At 35.5% G+C, this 19624-nt stretch overlaps 1 protein-coding gene across 3 annotated transcripts in view; it reads left to right on the plus strand.

Annotated features, from left to right (window-relative positions):
• The window catches only part of SRBD1 (S1 RNA binding domain 1), a 227919-nt gene that overhangs the window by 125732 nt on the left and 82563 nt on the right, over nt 1-19624 (plus strand). For all 3 annotated transcript variants that reach the window (XR_009599843.1, XM_012172342.3, XM_004005979.5), the window contains exons 15-16: nt 2534-2625; nt 11845-11927. Coding sequence is in view for 2 of the 3 variants with exons in the window: in XM_012172342.3 (XP_012027732.3) it covers nt 2534-2625; nt 11845-11927 (175 nt within the window). In the remaining variant the exon portion in view is untranslated. The remainder of the gene's footprint in view (nt 1-2533; nt 2626-11844; nt 11928-19624) is intronic.

The following is a 19624-nucleotide window of genomic DNA, read 5'->3' on the forward strand; positions in this document are numbered from 1 at the left end:
TTCCCCAAAATTATAAATTTTACTCAAAGTCTTGTCTGTGTTATGGCAAAACAAATAAAATAATCAAATTGCTAAGATTATGAGCCCAATTAGTTTACACCTGAGTGAAATTTGTTTTGTGACATATGATACATATTAAATGTTAGATATCTGGATATTGTGCAAAGTTTACTTTTGCTTTCCTTAAAATATACTAGAGATAATTGGAATAATTTTTTAATAGTTTATTGGGAAACTTCCTAATAAGAAGAGCGCCTTGTAAAATCTCGCATATAATATCTATCCTTAAACTCTAAATATGAAAGAAAAAAAAGGAAGAGGGCAAATGCTGTAACTTTTGTTCTTAGCAGCTTCTCCTGGAAAAAATCATCACCACTCCCAGCTTGATTTATTTCATTTAATTCTTGCTACATACACTTCTCAGATCCTTATATGTTTTATATTGAAGTAATCAGTGTTGAGGTTTTTCTGTTCACTTAGATTATTTAAGCGTCCTGATCTGCGCTTAGTTCTGAACTGTTTATTGGACCCATGCTATCTAGTAACTAAAGCATATGAAATTTACTACATTTTGTATTGATTTAATATTAATGTTAATCTAAAATCTTTGGGTGCAGCGTGTCACATCTGTTTTGTATTCCTCTGTTTTAAAGAAGTGGCAGTATGGTATTTGGAGGAATATTTATTATCTGAGTGTTTTTCTTTGCAACAGTTTCCCTCAGTCTTTTGAGAATTATAACTTCCAAGAGACAGTGAATCACCCAGAAAATTCTCAGGTACCCAATTGCTAAAGCCCACAGTTAATTGGAATTTTTATTTACCGTTTAAGTTCCCTTTGCTCAAATAGTGGTAATTTTGGAGGTTTCTGGCAATGACAGAAAATAAATTTGTGGTAAGATTTTTTAAAATACTCTTTTCTCTTAATAATTGGTCCTGCCTGCACGTCACAGATACTCTGGGTTTTTTTCTTTTTTGGAAAAGAACTTTGTTAGGCTGAGTGTTCATTTGTGTTTGAAACTAAATTTTCCATGGCTGGTGGCTGAATATTCTTACTTATCCTCAGTTTCACAAAGGGGTTGGCTTTGTGCTTTGTATATAATATGTACCTCTTACTGTATCTTGATGGGGGTTTGATCAGGCACAATTGAAGAGTGTTCATTTTCCCTGTTAGGAAATTTGGAATAATAGATCTTGTTTGCAAAAAATATATAAATCTTCTTGTTGCCCCAAGTAATCCTCTCAAGTCTTAGTGGCTTATAACCATCAAAGTTCAGTTAGGAGTTCTGCAAAGAACTCTTTGGAGTAATAAACTAACTGTTTCACATTTACTTATCATTGTTGAGTGGTTACAGTGGAGCAATATGTTAGAAGTTATCTGCTCAACTTGTCTCATAATTGAAGTAACTGCTGAAGAGCAAGAAAGGGAGAGGTTCCTAAGAGTAGATTAAAAATTAAGCACCACCGTGCTTCTACTTTTGAATCTTGACACCTAGATAGTCACATGGTAGAGAACCAAAAGTATTGTAAATACTTAAAGTAGATGATTTTTTATATATCATAAAGAAAGCCCATAATTTTAAAATGTTAGATAAACTGTACAAATGTCAACCTCTATACAACTGTCATCTGTAAGAGAGTGCTGCCAGTGTGGTTTGTAAAGTATATGGAGCCAGAGAAGAAAAAAAGGGGTTGTATGATGGCTTGATTAAAAGAAACAAGAAATGGTTTAAAACCTGCCTAAAGTGATAATGTTTCAAGTTTACTGAAAGGATGACTTGAAACCCTCCTAAAAAGAAGTGGGGTGTCTGATCTGCTTCCTTTTCACATTGTTGTTGTTAATTATAACCAAGTAATAATAATGGTGAAGGCTTCCAAGTTGGCTCAGTGGTAAAGAATCTGCCTGCCACGCAGGAGACATAGGTTCAATCCCTGGGTCGGTAAGATCCTCTGTAAAAGGAAATGGCCACCAACTCCAGTATCTTGCATGGGAAATCCCGTGGATGGAGGAGCATAGTGAGCTACAGTCCATGGACCCAGGAGTCAGACGTGAGTTAGCAACTAAACAACAACAACAGGGCAGCATTTATAGGAATAGTTTTTGTGTGTATCCACATATGCACATGCCCACATACATGTCTGTGCTTTCCAACATGCTTTAGAGTGATTAATTCAGACAAGAGTCGTAAATGTCAGTCTATAAAAGATTATAAGCACAAGGGAAGCTAAGTATTCTGAAAATTTTGTTGGCCTCATGGAGGAGTATCCATTGTGTTCATTTATAAACTCTTATTACTACTGACAGAAAACAACTGAATGAATTCATTATGGATTTAAGCCTGTGTATTTCCTATGTGAAGAAAAAAACATTGCTTAATCACTTATGTTAATGAATAATCAAGTGGTATGGATACCATTGAAATTTAAAAGAGTGCTTTGCCCTTCAGTTCTCTTATAATACCTACTCTCGTTCATTTATTTTGGGGGGGCAGGCAGAAAGTTTGGCGAATGATATTCCCCTTTTCTTTCTTCTCAGTATCGTCAGTGAAGCAGGAGCATCAATCTACAGTGTCAGCCCTGAAGCTAACAAAGAGATGCCAGGACTGGACCCTAATTTGAGAAGTGCAGGTAAGAAACTATGGACCATCACAAAAGCGTGTGATTTTAGTATTTTGGACTTAAATTTGTAGCAAACAAAATATTTAAATATCTAAGAAATTTTAGAAGCTGTATTATGGGCATATTAGAAAGAAAGTGTTTGAATGGAATAATACTGGGCATTATGGAAAAGAGGCGGAAGAAAACTGCTTTTAAGGAACATTGCACAGTATTCTAGAGATGGTGAAAAATTAGCCCAAAACATTATTAGTAAAATTAAATGCTGGAGAGTTAGTAGTACAATAAAACACTCTCAGCTCTCATTATTATGAAATATTACAGCTTTTTGTTGGAGGAAAGTAATATGTTAACATAAAAATATTTAAACTGCAAATGCATAAACAGTTACAGATTTTCAGTCCATTGCAAAATATTTGCTGAATGATCAGTTTCTCTTGTCTTGCTAATATGAATTGTCATTAGTGTATTGTTTCAATCAGCCTTATTTGATTTTAGTTGTATAAAATTGCTCCGATTTCTGTGTTGTGGAATAGTTTAAATCTTGTGTATGAAGGAATTAAGATATTTTGAGACATCCAATTAAAGTAATTAGATCTGGTCAGAGCATTTTTCTGTGTAATAGGTGGATATTTAGACTGCTTTGTTAGAAAGGACTTGTGTGTGTGTGTTTACTGATTTATTACTTTTTAATCGAAGTATCATTTATTTACAGTGTTATATTTGTTAGGTGTACAGCATTGTGATTCAGTATTTTTACAGATTATACTCCTTAAAAGTTCTTAAAAGATAATGACTATAATTCCCATTGCTGTACAATATATCATTGTTGTTTATTTTATATTTAGTAGTTTGTGTATCGTAACTCCCCAGTTTTAGGAAATGCCAAATTAGGGGAAATAGACTTCTTGTTTAATTTTTTCCCCTTAAAAGATTCTCATCAAATTTCATTGACTGTTCTTGAAATTTATACCTGTAGATAGGTATTTGAAGATTTTTGCATTAATCTAAAGACTTTTTTTGTAATCCAAAAGAATTTGTAGTTTCCTTTCAGTTGTTCATTCTATGATACAGTCACCTGTCTACAATGATCATCTCTTCAAACTCAGATCCCAGCTCAAATTCTTGCTTCTTCAGTGAAACTTTTTCCTGTCACACCAACTCAATAGGGTCTCTGCCTCCTTGCCATGTTCTCTTTTGATACTTGCCTTATATAAATAGTAATAAAATACTAAGAGGAAGAATAGCTAGGGTAATCATAGTGGGACCTACTAACGCTAATCTTTTTTAAGCACTTAATATATGTGAAACATTGTGGTAAATACATTACCAGGATTATTTTATTTAATCCTCACAATTGCCTTGAGTCATTTATTACTCCCCCTTTACAGATGAGGAAACCAAGGCTTAAAGAGGCTGCATAGCCAAGTAAGTGTGTACATAATATTTGTGTATTAACTTGTAAAATAAAGGAATACTTTACAGAAAATAAAATTCAGAGCCTCCCTCCCAAGTTGGCACTGAAAGATAGTCATCTAACAGGGCTTTGGATAAAAATGTTACATAGGTGGTGGCAGTCCCTCAAACTTCCCTTTTGCTGCTGTTTCCTTTCTACTACTGGCCTGTGTGGATCCATGACTGCACAGTATTATAAGGGAACAAAATTGTAATGCTCTAATAAGACTGTGAAAATAGCAAATAATAAAAAAGGGAATTGGTATATAGTCCTAATTACTCTGATTTCAAAACCTAGCTGTGTCTTCAGTTTGTGATTCACTGCAGATGTGCCTTCTTTCTTTGTCTAACTTGTTTCCACGTTGGCAACGACTTTGTTTGATCCATATCAACTCAAAATACCTACCTAGACATTTTGAGTCTTCATGGTGTCTGGACCTGGAATCAAATGTTGAAACTGAGTCTCCACTCTTGACTTTCTAGGGCCCCACTTCCTTTTCAGTTCCTGTTTTCTGACTGGGAGTCTTCCTCTTTCCTAGTGATTGATGCTGGGGATGACTTTACACTTCATTTGAGATCTGCCTATGGGTGTGGGTTTTACCTTTCAACCCTCCATAAGTTTACTGTATCAAATATAAGAGAACCTCAACATTCTTACAAGTGTTAAACATATGTAAGAAAATGACCTTTATCTTACTATCTTTTTGACTAGTTTATCAGCTTATTGAAAACAGAAGTTATCCTTATATATACTTTCATTCCCCTCATAATAAATTCATTATATGGACAGGATTTAAATTGGATGAGTAGAATGGTAGATAGTTGGTATTAAAATGTTTATTTTGGACTTCTGATTTAAAATGAAGTTTAAATATCCTTCACTCTCTTCTGAAATCTCATTAAAATGACAATAACTTGATAGAATGAAGGCATAAACTACTAGGACAAGGAGAATGGGGAAGAGAAAATAGCAACAATAGTTTTGAAGTTGGAAATCAGTTGAGATATAGCCAGCTTGAGAAATTGGAATACTGAGACAGCATTGTTGAAAACAGAACTAACCTGAAATAGATCACAGAAACCCTGAGGACTTAGGGAATACACCAAGCACTGTTAGAAGTATCTTGGGAGGGCTGAGAATGGGTCTAAAATAAGAAGATGGATTAAAAGTCTCTTTAAAAAAACAATGAGATCAAGTTAAACATAGAATACCATATAACCCAGCAATCCCATTTCTAGGTATATACCCCAAAAATTGAAAATAGGTACTCAGCAAATACTTGTACACAAATACTCATAGCAGCACTATTTACAATACCCAAAAACTGGCATTGGTCCAGTAGCTGAATCTCTATCAGCAGGTGAATAGATAAAATGTGGTTTGTCCGTATGATGAAGTAATATTTTCAGTCATAAGAAGGAATAAAGTAACGATACGTGCTGTGACATGGATGAGCCTTGAAAACATGCTAAGCAAAAGAATCTGAGCACAAATGGTCACATATTGTATGATTTTATGTGTATATATATATATATATATATATGAAATGTCCAGAATAGGCAAATCTGCAGACACAGAGCACTGGATGGTGGTTGCCAGAGACTAGGAAGAGGGGACAGTGAAGAGGGACTGCTTAATGTGTTCGGGGTTTCCTGTGGGGGTGATGAAAATGTTTTGGAACTTGGTAGAGGTGGTGGTTTGCACAATATTGTAAGTGTACTAAATACCAGTGAGAGTTACACCTTAAAATGGTTAAGTTTATGTTATGTGAATTTCACATCAGTAAAAAAAAATGAATTAGACCTAGTCCACAAAGCTGAGTAACTCTCCTTCCACTTTTGCAGAAAACCGGAAAATTGTTCTCTAGAGAGGATTAAATAGAAGGTTTCTGCACCAGAAGACATGGGTTATACACAAGAGTGGGAATACTTATTTTAAAAAAAAAGGATTAAATAGTTATTAACTTGATGTTGTAGATACCTTCATTTCAGTTCAGTTCAGTCTCTCAGTCATGTCCTACTCTTTGCAACCCCATGGACTGCAGCATGCCAGGCTTCCTTGTCTATCACCAACTCCTGGAGTTTAGCCAAACTCATGTCTATTGAGTTGGTGATGCCATCCAACCATCTCATCCTCCGTCGTCCCCTTCTCCTCCCACTTTCAATCTTTCTCAGCATCAGGGTCTTTTCAAATCAGTCAGCTCTTCACATCAGGAGGCCAAAATATTGGAGTTTCAGTTTCGACATCAGTCCTTCCAATGAACACCCAGGACTGATCTCCTTTAGGATGGACTGGTTGGATCTCCTTGCAGTCCCAGGGACTCTCAAGAGTCTTCTCCAATACCACAGTTCAAAAGCATCAATTCTTCGGCGCTCAGCTTACTTTACAGTCCAACTCTCACATCCATACATGACTACTGGAAAACCATAGCCTTGACTAGACGGACCTTTGTTGACAAAGTAATGTCTCTGCTTTTTAATATGCTGTCTAGGTTGGTCATAACTTCCCTTCCAATGAGTAAGTGTCTTAATTTCATGGCTGCAGTCACCATCTGCAGTGATTTTGGAGCCCCCAAAAATAAAGTCAGCCACTGTTTCCACTGTTTCCCCATCTATTTGCCATGAGGTGATGGGAGCAGATGCCATGATCTTAGTTTTCTGAATGTTGAGCTTTAAGATACCTTAGAGAGGACTAAAACCTCCATGCAGGAAATTAGGGGATTCTAACCAACACAAGAGAAAATACATATAGAAACTGAGATCAGAGATTTCACAGAGAAATGGCCAAATTACCTTGTAGTGAAGCCTACAACTGACAAACCCCACCTTTGAGCAAAGCACTTATAGTCAGGTTTTTAGTACCCTGCCTCTGATGGAAAGTCATCATTCACTTAGCATGTAAGGAAAATTTATACTGTTAAATGCCAAAATATGAGGCAGGGGGTGGAGTGTATACACTACATGGAAGAAATAGAGACTGTGTAGAAAGAAGAAAAATAAAAAGCTTGATATCCTTAGAGAAAAGATACTTCATTCATTTAAGGGTATATTTACATAAAATAAGTTCACCCTTTCTAGGTATACCATCTATGAATTTTTAAAAGCTTATGCTAGTCAGGGCACCACAAGTGCTGCAGTCAGGATACAGACTGTTTATATTAGGTCAACAAATTTGCTAGCTCCTTATTGAAACATGCAATTACTGATTAGAGGATCAAGATGTGCATTAAGAGCATTGCAGTTACATTTTAATCAGCTTTTCTAGTGAAAAAATTCTAATTTGGAGTTCTTGAATGAAATAAGACAGCATGGGGATTAACCTGTCTTCCTCTGTTGCTGTCTGATGGCAAGGAGAAGTACAAAAATGAAGTGAGTTTTGGACTTGAAAAGTTTCCACTTTATAGGCTCAGGTAACAGAATAAAGAAAATTTTTAAAGACAGCACAGTTTAGTACAGTCTTTTCAACAATACATTTATTTGCTCTGGAAGCTTTAAGATTCTATGTGTTTCATGGATCTAAAGACCAAAACCAATATAATTCCTTTTATCCTTTGTAAATAAGACACCTTATAAATGAGGGGAGAATGCTGCTTTTAGTGGTACTGCACATGGCTGTAGCTCTGGTTGCTTACCTTTTAGGATGGTAATCTTCACTCAGTCTGGGCTCCCTTCCACAGGTTATGCACATTTTATTTCTCTTACATGCAGTACACACACACATACACACAGAAACAGTGAGTGGATTCTCCTTCATGATATTTTCTTATTGGTTGTTGATGGCATATGATGGAGCATCAGTTTTTGTGTGGGTGTCTTGAAACCAGCCAACTGATTGAATCTTATTAGTTCTGATATTTTTTTCAGTTGACTTAGTTGGGTTTTCTAAGAAGACAGCCATCATCTGCAAATAATAATAAGTAATCTAATTTCTGTCTTTTCAGTAATCATGTCTTCTTTCTTTTCCAATTGTGTTAACTAGAATTTCCTGAACAGTGGTGAATAGTAACAATGATACAGAGAAGTGTTGGCATCATATGTGGGAAAAAATAGGTAACATTTGCCATACATTTGGACATTCTGCATTTAAAAAATACATAACAACTTCATTGAGATACAGTTTACATAGCACAGAATTAACCCTTTTAAAGTGTATGCCATCATTTTTTGGTATAGTCAGTTGTGTAACTATTGCCAGTATCCGATTTTAGAGCATTTTCATTGCCTCAAATAGAAACCCCATACCAATTAGCAGTTTGTACCCCTTCCTCTCTTTTTCCCAGTCTCTGGAAAACACTGACCTTCTTTCTGTCTGTATAAATTTGTCTATTCTGGATACGTCATAGAAATGCAGTCATTACAATGTGAGGTCTTTTGTGACCAACTGGCTTCTTTCACTTAGTATAGTGTTTTCAAAGTTTACCCATGCTCTAGCGTGTTGTCAGTACCCCATTCCTTTTTACTGCCAAATAATGTACCACCATACTGGTATATACCATGTTTTCTTCATCCATTTATCAGTTGTTGAATATTTGGGTTGTTTTCACCTTTTCGACTACTATGAGTAATGCTGCTATGAACATCCAGGTACGAGATTTTATTTGGACAGATATTTTCATTTCTTTTGAGCATGTACCTAGAAGTAAAAACTCAGGGACACAGGGTGACTCTGTTTAACATGTTCCAGAAGTCTTTTCTACTCCTTTTACTATACTTGCCTCACCACTCCTCCTCTGCCTCAGCCACCATTTCCTCCTTTTCCTTTCTAACTCAAATGTGAGTGTGCCGCAAGTTTGGGGCCATGACCCTTACTCTGTCTTCGTTTTCTTAATCAGCAATCTACTAGACTCCTTTTGCCTGAGCTACTTATCTGTCTCTAACTTGCAGAAATCTGTTGTTAGCCTGATCATTATTACTGTTTGTTGCATAATGTTTCTCTTGGTTATCCTGCCAGCAGAAAAACAGCTCCATCTTCTCTTCAAAGCTTGAGCATACTACTTTTCAAATTCTACTTTAAACAGTATTCATCTGTCTTTCTCCTCCTGCCTCTGTCTCTTCCATATTTGGTTTTTATACTTCATAGAATGAACAGCATCTGAAAGTGAAATGCCAATCCTAGAAATATTAGATCTTTGTCAAGGGTTGTTTACTGGGTACACTGTAACTCCAGAAGCCCTTGGGACTTATTGTAGAATTAATGTCATCTAGAAACCATCATTTTCAATCCATCATTGCTAATATTTAGTAATATTTGGATGAACAAATGATACACTGGCAGTGAACTGTTGGAAGGGAATCCAGTAGAAAATAGTTGAAAATCCTTTTATGTATCTCAGAAATGTTAAAATATGGGATCTACTCATACTTACCAATTATACACAATGCTGTAACCACTTTCTGAGTTTTAGGTTTTCATAATGTGGGTTTTCCTGAAGGTGTATTTTTGAAAGATTTATGTATTATTGATATACTTTTACTGAATTTCTAATATTGCCTTCCTATGCAACATATGTTCTGATGCCTGTTACCTTAACTTGGTTTACTGTTGTGAGTTAATTGTTGTTTCTTTAATCTGAAAGTGTTTTGGCAATGTATGTATATGTTTGAAATTCATTCTTATTGTATTATATATATAAAGGCTAGAATAAAGAAATAATACAGTTATCCCTTGGTAGCCTTAGGAGATTGGTTTTAGGAACCCCTCTCAGGTACCAAAACACAAGGATGCTCTTGTCCTTTATATAAAATAGTGTAATATTTACATATAAGCTATGCACATCCTCCAGTATACTTTAAAACATCTCTAGATTGCTTGTAATACCTAATACAATGTAAATGTTATGTAAACAGTTGTAAGCCCAATGTAAATAGTTGCTGAATGCGGAAAATTCAAGTTTTACTTTATGGAACTTTCTGGAATTTTTTTTCAAACATTTTTGATCCATAGCAAAATCTGTGAATGTGAAACTTACAGATGTGGAGGGCTGACTCTTTTATTTTTAGAGGATACTAGGTATGTCTCTAGTGACATATGTTTCAATGTGTAACTACAAATGTGGCTATTAGAAGAAACCACTTATACTTCCATGCTTGCACTAATTAACTTTATATGAAATTTGATAAGATAGGTGTATGTGAAGTCCTTGGAATTCCCATCTCTTCTGTGGGAGAAATAGGCAGATTATAAGATACCAGCATATTTCTCTCTAAGCTTATTTTGCAAGTTGCCATTGTCACTATCTCTTAGCAATACTAGTAAAAGATGTGAAAAAAAACTTGAATGACTGTGCAGTGAACTTGATGTTTACAGTGGATCTTATCTCTGATGAGAGGTGGCACACATTAGGAGAATCTGATAGTCACTTCTAAGAGGTGGCTTCTTTTACCAGTCCTTGAACAGTTTAACACAAAAACAGCCATGTAATTTCCTTTAACATCCTTAATGTTTTCACTTAATGAATTTATATTTCATCCAACCTTCTAAATGAGTAGGTAACATTGACTAACTTTCATGTGTTTAGAAAATGAATCCTGTTCATATGTAAACACTCAATGCATCTATGCTACTTGGGGGAAAAAAAGAATTGCCTGAATTATCCTTAAGATTCATATTGATGAAGAATTGATGCTTTTGAACCGTGGTGTTGGAGAAGACTCTTGAGACTCCCTTGGACTGCAAAAAGATCAAACCAGTCCATCCTAAAGGAAATCAGTCCTGAATATTCATTGAAAGGATTGATGCTGAAGCTGAAGCTCCAATACTTTGGCCACCTGATGTGAAGAGCTGACTCATTTGAAAAGACCCTGATGCTGGGAAAGATTGAAGGCAGGAGGAGAAGGAGACGACAGAGGATGAGATGGTTGGATGGCATCACCGACTTGATGGACGTGAGTTTGAGCAAGCTCCGGAAGTTGATGACGGACAGGGAAACCTTGCGTGCTGCAGTCCATGGGGTTGCAAAGAGTCAGACACGACTGAGCAGCTGAACTGAACTGAAGATTCATATTAAATTTCTTTTTTCCAACTAAATTCGTCTTATAAGCTAAATTAGTTATGAGATTTTGTTTAAAAAAGGTGATAGTAAATGATGACTAAGTAAAAATCATGACACAAGTAAAGCAATATTTGAATTTAACTCTCAAGTCTCTTAAAAATGCGATGTGATGGTCAGGAAAGGGATGTAATTAGGACTGTGCATGTGTTAGGACCAAGCAGTTAGCATGCAGATCACTTCCCAGACTAATCTTGCAGTCATATTCAAGGCAATACAAGTATATTCACTAGCCAGCTAACTTGATCTCTGATTGCAGTAAAATATGATTCTATCATTTACTCATCATTATCAAGATGTAGTCTTAATAAGCATATTTAATGCAAAGATGTGTATCATGTTTATAGTAAGGCAGGGTTATTTAAAAATAAAACAATATCTACTTGTTCTTTAAATTGTGAGGTGTCCTTGCATACTGTATTTAACGAATGAACAGGCAATTGTGTAAATATAGCAACCGTTTTACTTGTTTTTCCAAATATATAACCCTTTCAATGCATTTGAGCTTAGGTATGCCTAGGAGTTTTGGTGACATAATCAATCCTGAAGTTTTGCATTCACTTTTTGTATGGGTCGGGGAGACTTTGAAACTTGGTTAAACTGTCGGTCTTTTGGGGGGAAGAATAAAGAGGGATAACTGCTTGTATTATAAGAAACTAAAATAGTAATTATCTGGATACTGCTTTTCACATTAAGCTATACTTGTTTTCTGATTCTGTTTTTTCAGTTTCCATAGCAAGGCGTGTACAAGATCCATTAGCTGAGCTAGTGAAAATCGAGCCAAAGCACATCGGAGTTGGAATGTATCAGGTAAAGCAGTGTGGATCATTTAATTTATGAAATCCATCAATAAAGAGAGCAGTACTCAAACCTTGGTATAGTAATTGTCAGTGGGAATAAGTTCCCATTTTCAACGGTTATACAGTTTGTAGAACGATAGTTAGGTATTATAAATTACTAAGGAAGGAGTGAATTTTTTATTCTGGTGTTTATGATTTTGATCAAGACTTAGAATTAGTTATAATCAGTTTAGACAGTATTAAAATGTTAGATGCAAGTCTGAAGAGCCTCTCCTTTTAATGTTTTTATAAAAGTGGAGGGGATGTGGATAAAGCGGAGTATGTTGGCTCTTTTGGTAAACACATATGAACTATTGATCTTTATTGATCTTTCTGGAAGAAGCCTTTGGTACTTACTGTTATTTTTTTTTTCCTGTTTTTCACTCCTATTAGATTATTATAGTTTGTTTTTGTCATTTCCCAGTATGAGCTAAAAGCTTGCATTTTTGTTACCGTGTAGTAGTAGCAATAATAGTAGTAATAGTGCTTATTGTTGTTGCTATTGTATTTTCAGTTCTTGAGTTTGTATTCCTTAGGCAATTGAGGGCGACACTTAATCTGGATGAAATGAATCCATACTGGTTTAAGTGGTCTCCAGAAACCTCAAGTTGAATTATTTTCCTCTCTGGTGAAAGTTCCACTTAGGCCTGAAGGAGAATATTACCCTCTGTATAATTTTCATGAAATTTGAGTGATAGGTACTGTACTTTCTCTAAGAAAATACTATATTACATCATAGGATCTGTGACCACTAGAAATGGAAGAGAGAGACCTTTGAGATCATCCAGCCCTACCTGCTCATTTGACAGGAAAAGAAGCCGTGTCCAAGAGTAGTTAGGATTTTTACCCAGGCTCACACTATCAAAGCCTGGACTAACCTGTCATATATGGGACTTAACTGGAGTTTTCCCATTTTATAGTAAGTTGAACCAAGAGTCATCCAAAGCTTTAACTGGACTTGTTCATTCAACAAGGATGGTTCCTAAAGGGACTGATCTAGTTACAGATAGATAAAATACCTAGTATCTAAAGAGTATCCCTACTATAGCAGTTTTATAATACAGGCATCATAGTTAAGAGAAGTTATATTAAGGTGAAGTTATGGAATACCTCAACAAGATGGTGGAACAAAGGAAAGGGAAAGTCAAACTTATATAACCCAGGAGGCTAATAACCTGTTGGCATCAGGTCTTTAAGTAAATAGCAGGGACCTTGTCTCCAGATTTGGATTCAGAGTAGTGTTTAATGTGGAAAAACTGTGGAATTCATTCCAAAAGCAATGAGAAGTAACGGAAGAGTTTTAAGCAGAGGAATGACATGATTTGATTTGTATTTTTGAATGTTGACTGACTATGCTAGGTGAAAGGTAATGGCTGGGACAAAGTTAATGGCACTCAGTAGAAATGGAAAGAAATAAAATATATTTTGTAGGGACTACTTGGTGATATGAGTGAAAAGGAGTTGTGTCGAATTTGCTGCAAGGGTCATGAGGATGCCTGAGCAGATTTGGTGAGGATAAGATCAGTAATCTAGTTTTGGATATGTTAAATTTGAGGTGCCTGAAAGAAATACAAGAAGAGGTATCAGCTCAGAGTTGGATATACAAGTCTGAGATTTAGAGATACATCCATGTTAACACTAGAGTACATACCCTTGAGCAAACAGTGACACTGAGAAAGTGATCCAGATAGTAGGCTGAGCTCATGCTATTCTTTAACTACATTACCACCGCCGCTGTCATGTTCCAGATTCCATAAGAGGACAGAAAAAGTGTGCATACATGTCTGTACCTATATAAATACTCACTATGTTAATCAACTAATAAGTCTGGGAAAACAAGAAAGGGTCCCACCAGTGGATCGAAATTATAAGAATTCTTGAAAGATATTAAGTTTGATGAGTAACATCCACAGAAAAATAAAGCATGGTGGAGCCACACCCCCCAAATATATAGACCAGTAGTGTTCGCTAACCAGAGTCATATTCAAAGAGTGGGGGGTCTGTATGATTAGATAAGGAGGTACATATAGAATGGCTAGGCCTGTGGTGACCCCTCTCCCTCACTTTTCTGTGAATCCCAATTGAGTATAATACAGAGGCCAGAGAGGCTTGGTGATCCCTCAGGTAGCCTTTGATTGTCAGAAAGCTCAAGGAGTTTCTTCCTAGGAAGACAAACTCCTGACATGTACATGACACCTGGCCTCATATCCCACATTTTTTACTTGAGGCTCATGGTAGTGAACAGAACCATTATACACAGACAGACACAGAGAGTCTCTGAAATGACCTTGCTGCCAAGAGTCACTAAATGTTTGAGGAAAACGTATGATAGAAAAACGAAGCTCCAACCTTAAGAAAAAAACTGTACTCAGAGAAACAATGAACAGGCAACAGACTCTGAAATAAGTCAGATTAACATTCATGGTAACATAGGAAAGGTTATTACATTTCTAAAACAAACATGGAATAGAATGAAATTAAACCAATCTAAGAATTTTAAAATCTAATTGTTAAGATTTTAAAAAAGAAAAAACAACTCATAGGTGAAATAGAGTGGACACAGAAGCAAATTAATGAAGTAGAAGATGGAGTTAGGTTCTTTAGGGTGTAGTCTTAAAAAGGTAGGAAGCATGAGCAAAAGGTCGTACACTATAGAGTACCTTCTAAAGCTTCTGTGCTTAGTCGCTTCAGTCGTGTCTGACCCTCTGCTACCCTGTGGGACCATGGCCTGCCAGGCTCCTCTGTCCATGGGATTCTCCAGGCAAGAATACAGGAGTGGTTTGCCATTTCCTTCTCCATCTAAAGCTTCTACATTCATCTAATAGAACTTCAAATAAACGAGAGTGGAGGGGAGTTATAATCCCAGAAATAATAGGATGAAATTTCTCCAAACTGAAAATAGACAAGTCTTCTAAAAAGGCCTGCTGGTACTGCTGCTAAGTCGCTTTAGTCTTGTCCAACTCTGTGCGACCCTATAGACAGCAGCCCACCAGGCTCCCCGATCCCTGGGATTCTCCAGGCAAGAACACTGGAGTGGGTTGCCATTTCCTTTTCCAGTGCATAAAAGTGAAAGTGAAGTCGCTCAGTCATGTCAGACTCTTAGTGACCCCATGGACTGCAGCCTACCAGGCTCCTCCGTCCATGGGCTTTTCCAGGCAAGTGTACTGGAGTGGGGTGCCATTGCCTTCTCCATCTAAAAAGGCCTACTGAATACTGAATAAAAGAGTGACAAACAACCTACACTCAGATGCCTTCCTGTGAAATTTCAGAATGCTAGTAATAAGGAGGAACTGACTTAAGACCTTCAAGAGAGCAAACACAGTTTACCAACAAAGGAAAAAATCAGGTAGATATTAGCCCTATTATTGGTAAAAAGAAGTAATAGAAGATAGAAATGTAGTAGTTTTGAAGTTGAGAAAAAACTTATATTGAACCTGTAATTCTGTATGCAGGCAAACCAGCAATTCAGTGTGAGAGGAAAATAAAATAAAAATAGTTTTGGATCTGTAATGATTCAGCTTCTCTGATTGTTACAGACCTTCTTTGAAAGAATTATTTATGCTAGTACTCCTGCCTAATGTGGGAGGGTGGGTGTGGTATTGGAGGTCCAAAAAGTGGAGGTCATGTTTTGAGGAAGCAGTATCAAAGTAAGGAAACAGCAGAGAGCTTTACAATACACACATATCCAGTAAAGTGTATTTGTATTGTTAAGTCATAATTTTTTAACTATAAGGTTCATCTTTAAATTAGTCAGGAGCAGATCAACTAAACATGGGAGAGTAGAATAAAAAGAAGAGATAGAATATTAGGACTCTTTTTCAGGAAAATGATTCAAATATAGATTAACTCTTTAATTTTTTAGAAAAACATAATCTGAAATATATGAATAATAACCACACATAGGACAACTAATATAAATCATGAGAGTGAAAAAATAAATAAATAAAGTTTAGCATTCCAACCAAAGGTAGAGGAAATAAAATAAGAAAGTATAGTAAAAAAATATATGATGACAGAAATAAGTGTACTAATAGGTAAAAGTGAAAGCATTAAATTTCCCTGTGAATAGAATCTCAGACTTTTACAAATGAAATATAGCACCGAGATGTGTGTGTCTGACTCTTGCGACCCCATGGACTGTAGACCATCAGGCTATGGGATTTCCCAGGCAGGAATGGAGTGGGTTGCCATTTCCTTCTCCAGGGGATCATCCCAACCTAGAAATCAAACCTGGTCTCTTACATTGCAAGCAGTCTCTTTCATTACAGATAGATTCTTTACCAACTGAGCCACCATGGAAGCTTATATGTGCTAGAGGTACTTCTTTTTTTTTTTTAAATAAATTTATTTATATTAATTGGAGGCTAATTACTTTACAATATTGTATTGGTTTTGCCATACATCAACATGAATCTGCCACGGGTGTACACATGTTCAAGAAAGAAGCAACCTTGATATTTCAAATGTGGAGAAAAATATTCCACATGAATGAAAACTCAGCAACATCAACATGTGAGATGAAATAGAATTTAAGGCAAAATGCATTTAAGATCAAAGGTCAAGGTCAAAAAGGGTTATTTAATATTAATTGTGGAACAGTATCCCAAGAAAATAAAATTGCTCTGAGCATTATAGAATGCTAACAGCATAGTTTCAGAAAAATAGGCAGTATTAAACACTTCTGAAAATTAGAGCAAGAGACAAGTTCACTTTTCTTGGTGGGGGCTTTAACAGACCACAGTATAGTGACACATATATTTTTAAAACACCTTTATTGAGATATAATCATGTACCTTACACAAATACATAAATTCATCCACTTAAAGTGTACATGTCAAAGATGCTTCATATATTCACAGGGTTGTGAAACTGTTAGCACTGTCTAATTTTTGAACATTTTCATTACCCTGAAAGAAACCATCAGCAGTCACTCTCCAGCCCCGACTCCTTCCCCAGACCTAGGCCACTACTAACTTATTTTCTGTTTCTATTGGTTTGTCTATTCTGGGTATGTCATACAAATGTAATTATACAGTGTGTGGTCTTTTGTGACTGGCTTCTTTCCTTTCACATAATATTTTCAAGGTTCATCCATGCTATAGCATGTATCAGAACTTCATTCTTTTTGTGGGTGACAGTACCTTATTGTATGTATATATACCGCATTTTATTTATCCATTTATCAGGCCACGGAAATTTGGGTTAATTCCACTTTGGGGCTCTTATGAATAATGCTATTATGAACATTTGTGTACAAGTTTCTATTTTATTTTTATTTTACTTCTAAACAGGTATTGGTTAGCAGGCAGCAAGAAATTACTGTTAGGTATTCAGTTCTTAGGTGAGATAGCATTGTTTAGTGGATCCATCCAAACCTAGTCTACTGGCTTTGTATCTAGAGAGATATGAACTTATAGTAAAACTGTGTACAAATTTTTAAGATGTGTATTTTCATTTCTCTTGAATATATACCTAGAGTGGATTTGCTGTGTTACAGTTTAAAGCCAAATGATGAAGTAGGGAAGTTATTGGCCACAAATATATATGTACATATGATAACTACATATTTTATTATTATTATTTGGTGTTTTCTTATAATTTGTATACATTTATTTATTGGTTCCTATAAAACATTGACAAAATTTTATGGAGACTTTACATACCATTTATATGGATGAAATATATATAAATTTTCTCTATCAGAACCCAAATTAGACAAAGAGATATTTATTTCAACCTAATAATTGAGTAAAGTTGTAATAAAATGATAAATATCTGTGCAAATGAAAAAGATACAGTAAAAGGAACATTCATAAACACTGCAGGTGTTATATAAATTGTTATTTCTAGTAAATAGTTAATACCTATCCCGATGCATTTTAAAAATACGCATTGCTTTGACCTGGTATTTCTGTCTTTTGGAGTCTCTTCTACTGCAATAATAAAAACTGTTTCTAAGATTCACATACAAGTTTGCATTACAACAAATGTTGGAAGCAACTACAATAGGAAAAGAGTTAAATGAGTTATGGTACATCTACCAGTTGAAATATTATACAACCATTAAAAATTTAGGCTTTCCAGCTAGACTTAATGCCATGAGAAACTGCTCTTAATATCTTTAAATTGCAAAAAAGTTGTTGATACAGAATAAAACCAATTTGTGTTTTAGAATTAGAGATGTGCGTTTACACTGAAGGAAAAAAGTAACTGGTTGTTGACTGATATTTATATCTTTGTTGATGTGATTAGGGATTTTTCTCTTTTTTTGTTTTCTTACCTTTTTTCGAACTTTCTGTAGTGATTACATATTAGGAAAACTGTGTTGTAAAATAAATATTTCCATTTCCCAGTCAATGGGCCACTTAATTTTAAGCCTTGATAAAATAGACTTCCAGTACAACCAAAATGGGACTGTATTTCTTTTTAGCTGGGACCTATAAGTGCTTTTAGTGTAAATTTAATACTTGTATTTATTCTGATTTAAATTATGAGTAGCTGGACAAACACTGTCGATTTTAAAAATGAAAGCTATTCAACGAAAGAATGTTAAATAGTTATATGAAATAATAGAAGCTGTAATATTATTATTTCAATAGAAACTAAAATACTTTTGGTTTAATAACAGCTAAAATGCTCAAGGCAGCACTCCAATCCTTGTCTTAGAAAATGGGGAGAGCTGATTTCAAAAACACATGCCTGTCATTATTTCTGGAGAGAGAGGCAGCCAGTGTGGTCGAATGACAACATATCCCTAACTGACCCCTAAAGACTTTGCTGGAAAGTGGCTTGGTGTTACTCCCAAGAAAACACTCCAGGGTGAGAGCACGATGATGCTGGGTTGGCTCTGTTTGAGTTCTGTGGGACATGGGGAATGATGATTTAGTTTGGCCTTGTCGTATCAAGAGAGCAGACCTTGAATATGTCGGATTTACTTGCTATTTATTTCTTCCTTGGATCGTGTTTTAGATAGCTTCATGCTCATTAACACCTGTATTTGTTCATGAGCATTCACAGTAAAGTAGGAAAGACAGGGCAGTCCCCTTTCCTCCTTTGTGCCTCTCTGTTAGATCATTTGACGTTACTAGAGAGTGAAATGGTTTTCCAAAATGAGTTTCTGAAATCCTTAGTGGATTTTCTGTATCCAGGCCATCTTTATTCCTCATTATTATGTATAATGAGGAGTCATTGTAAAAGGAAAATCATCTTCCCAGCTGAAATTTTTCATGGTTAAACCTCAAAGGTAGGAATTTGTACTTTACTTCCCCACCCCTTCTGTAGGATAAGTTCTGGAGAGAAACAAGACCCCCTAAAACCCACTCTTCGGTGGTGTCATTACTCTGTTAAAAAATTATTTTATAGTTAATATTGTAAGGATTATGAAATGTTTTACTGCAGGTATGTAAAGGATTCTCACCTGTCCTGTATTATTTGTCCAAATCATTTTAAACATTTTAATCCATTAATGATGTGTTACTTTAACATGGTATATAGAAAAAACTCTGTCCCATGCATATCCACTTAGATGACTTTACCTGGATTTTTGCCTTCTATGCAATATTAAATCAATATTTTGAAATCAATAAAACACAAAGGTGAAAGAAACATAAGAGGAAATTGTTCTAGAAATTAGGCATTATTCACATAAATGAGTTCCTTGCCAAATGT

The sequence above is a fragment of the Ovis aries genome, chromosome 3, assembly GCF_016772045.2.
Source record: "Ovis aries strain OAR_USU_Benz2616 breed Rambouillet chromosome 3, ARS-UI_Ramb_v3.0, whole genome shotgun sequence".
Classification (NCBI taxonomy): Eukaryota; Metazoa; Chordata; class Mammalia; order Artiodactyla; family Bovidae; genus Ovis; species Ovis aries.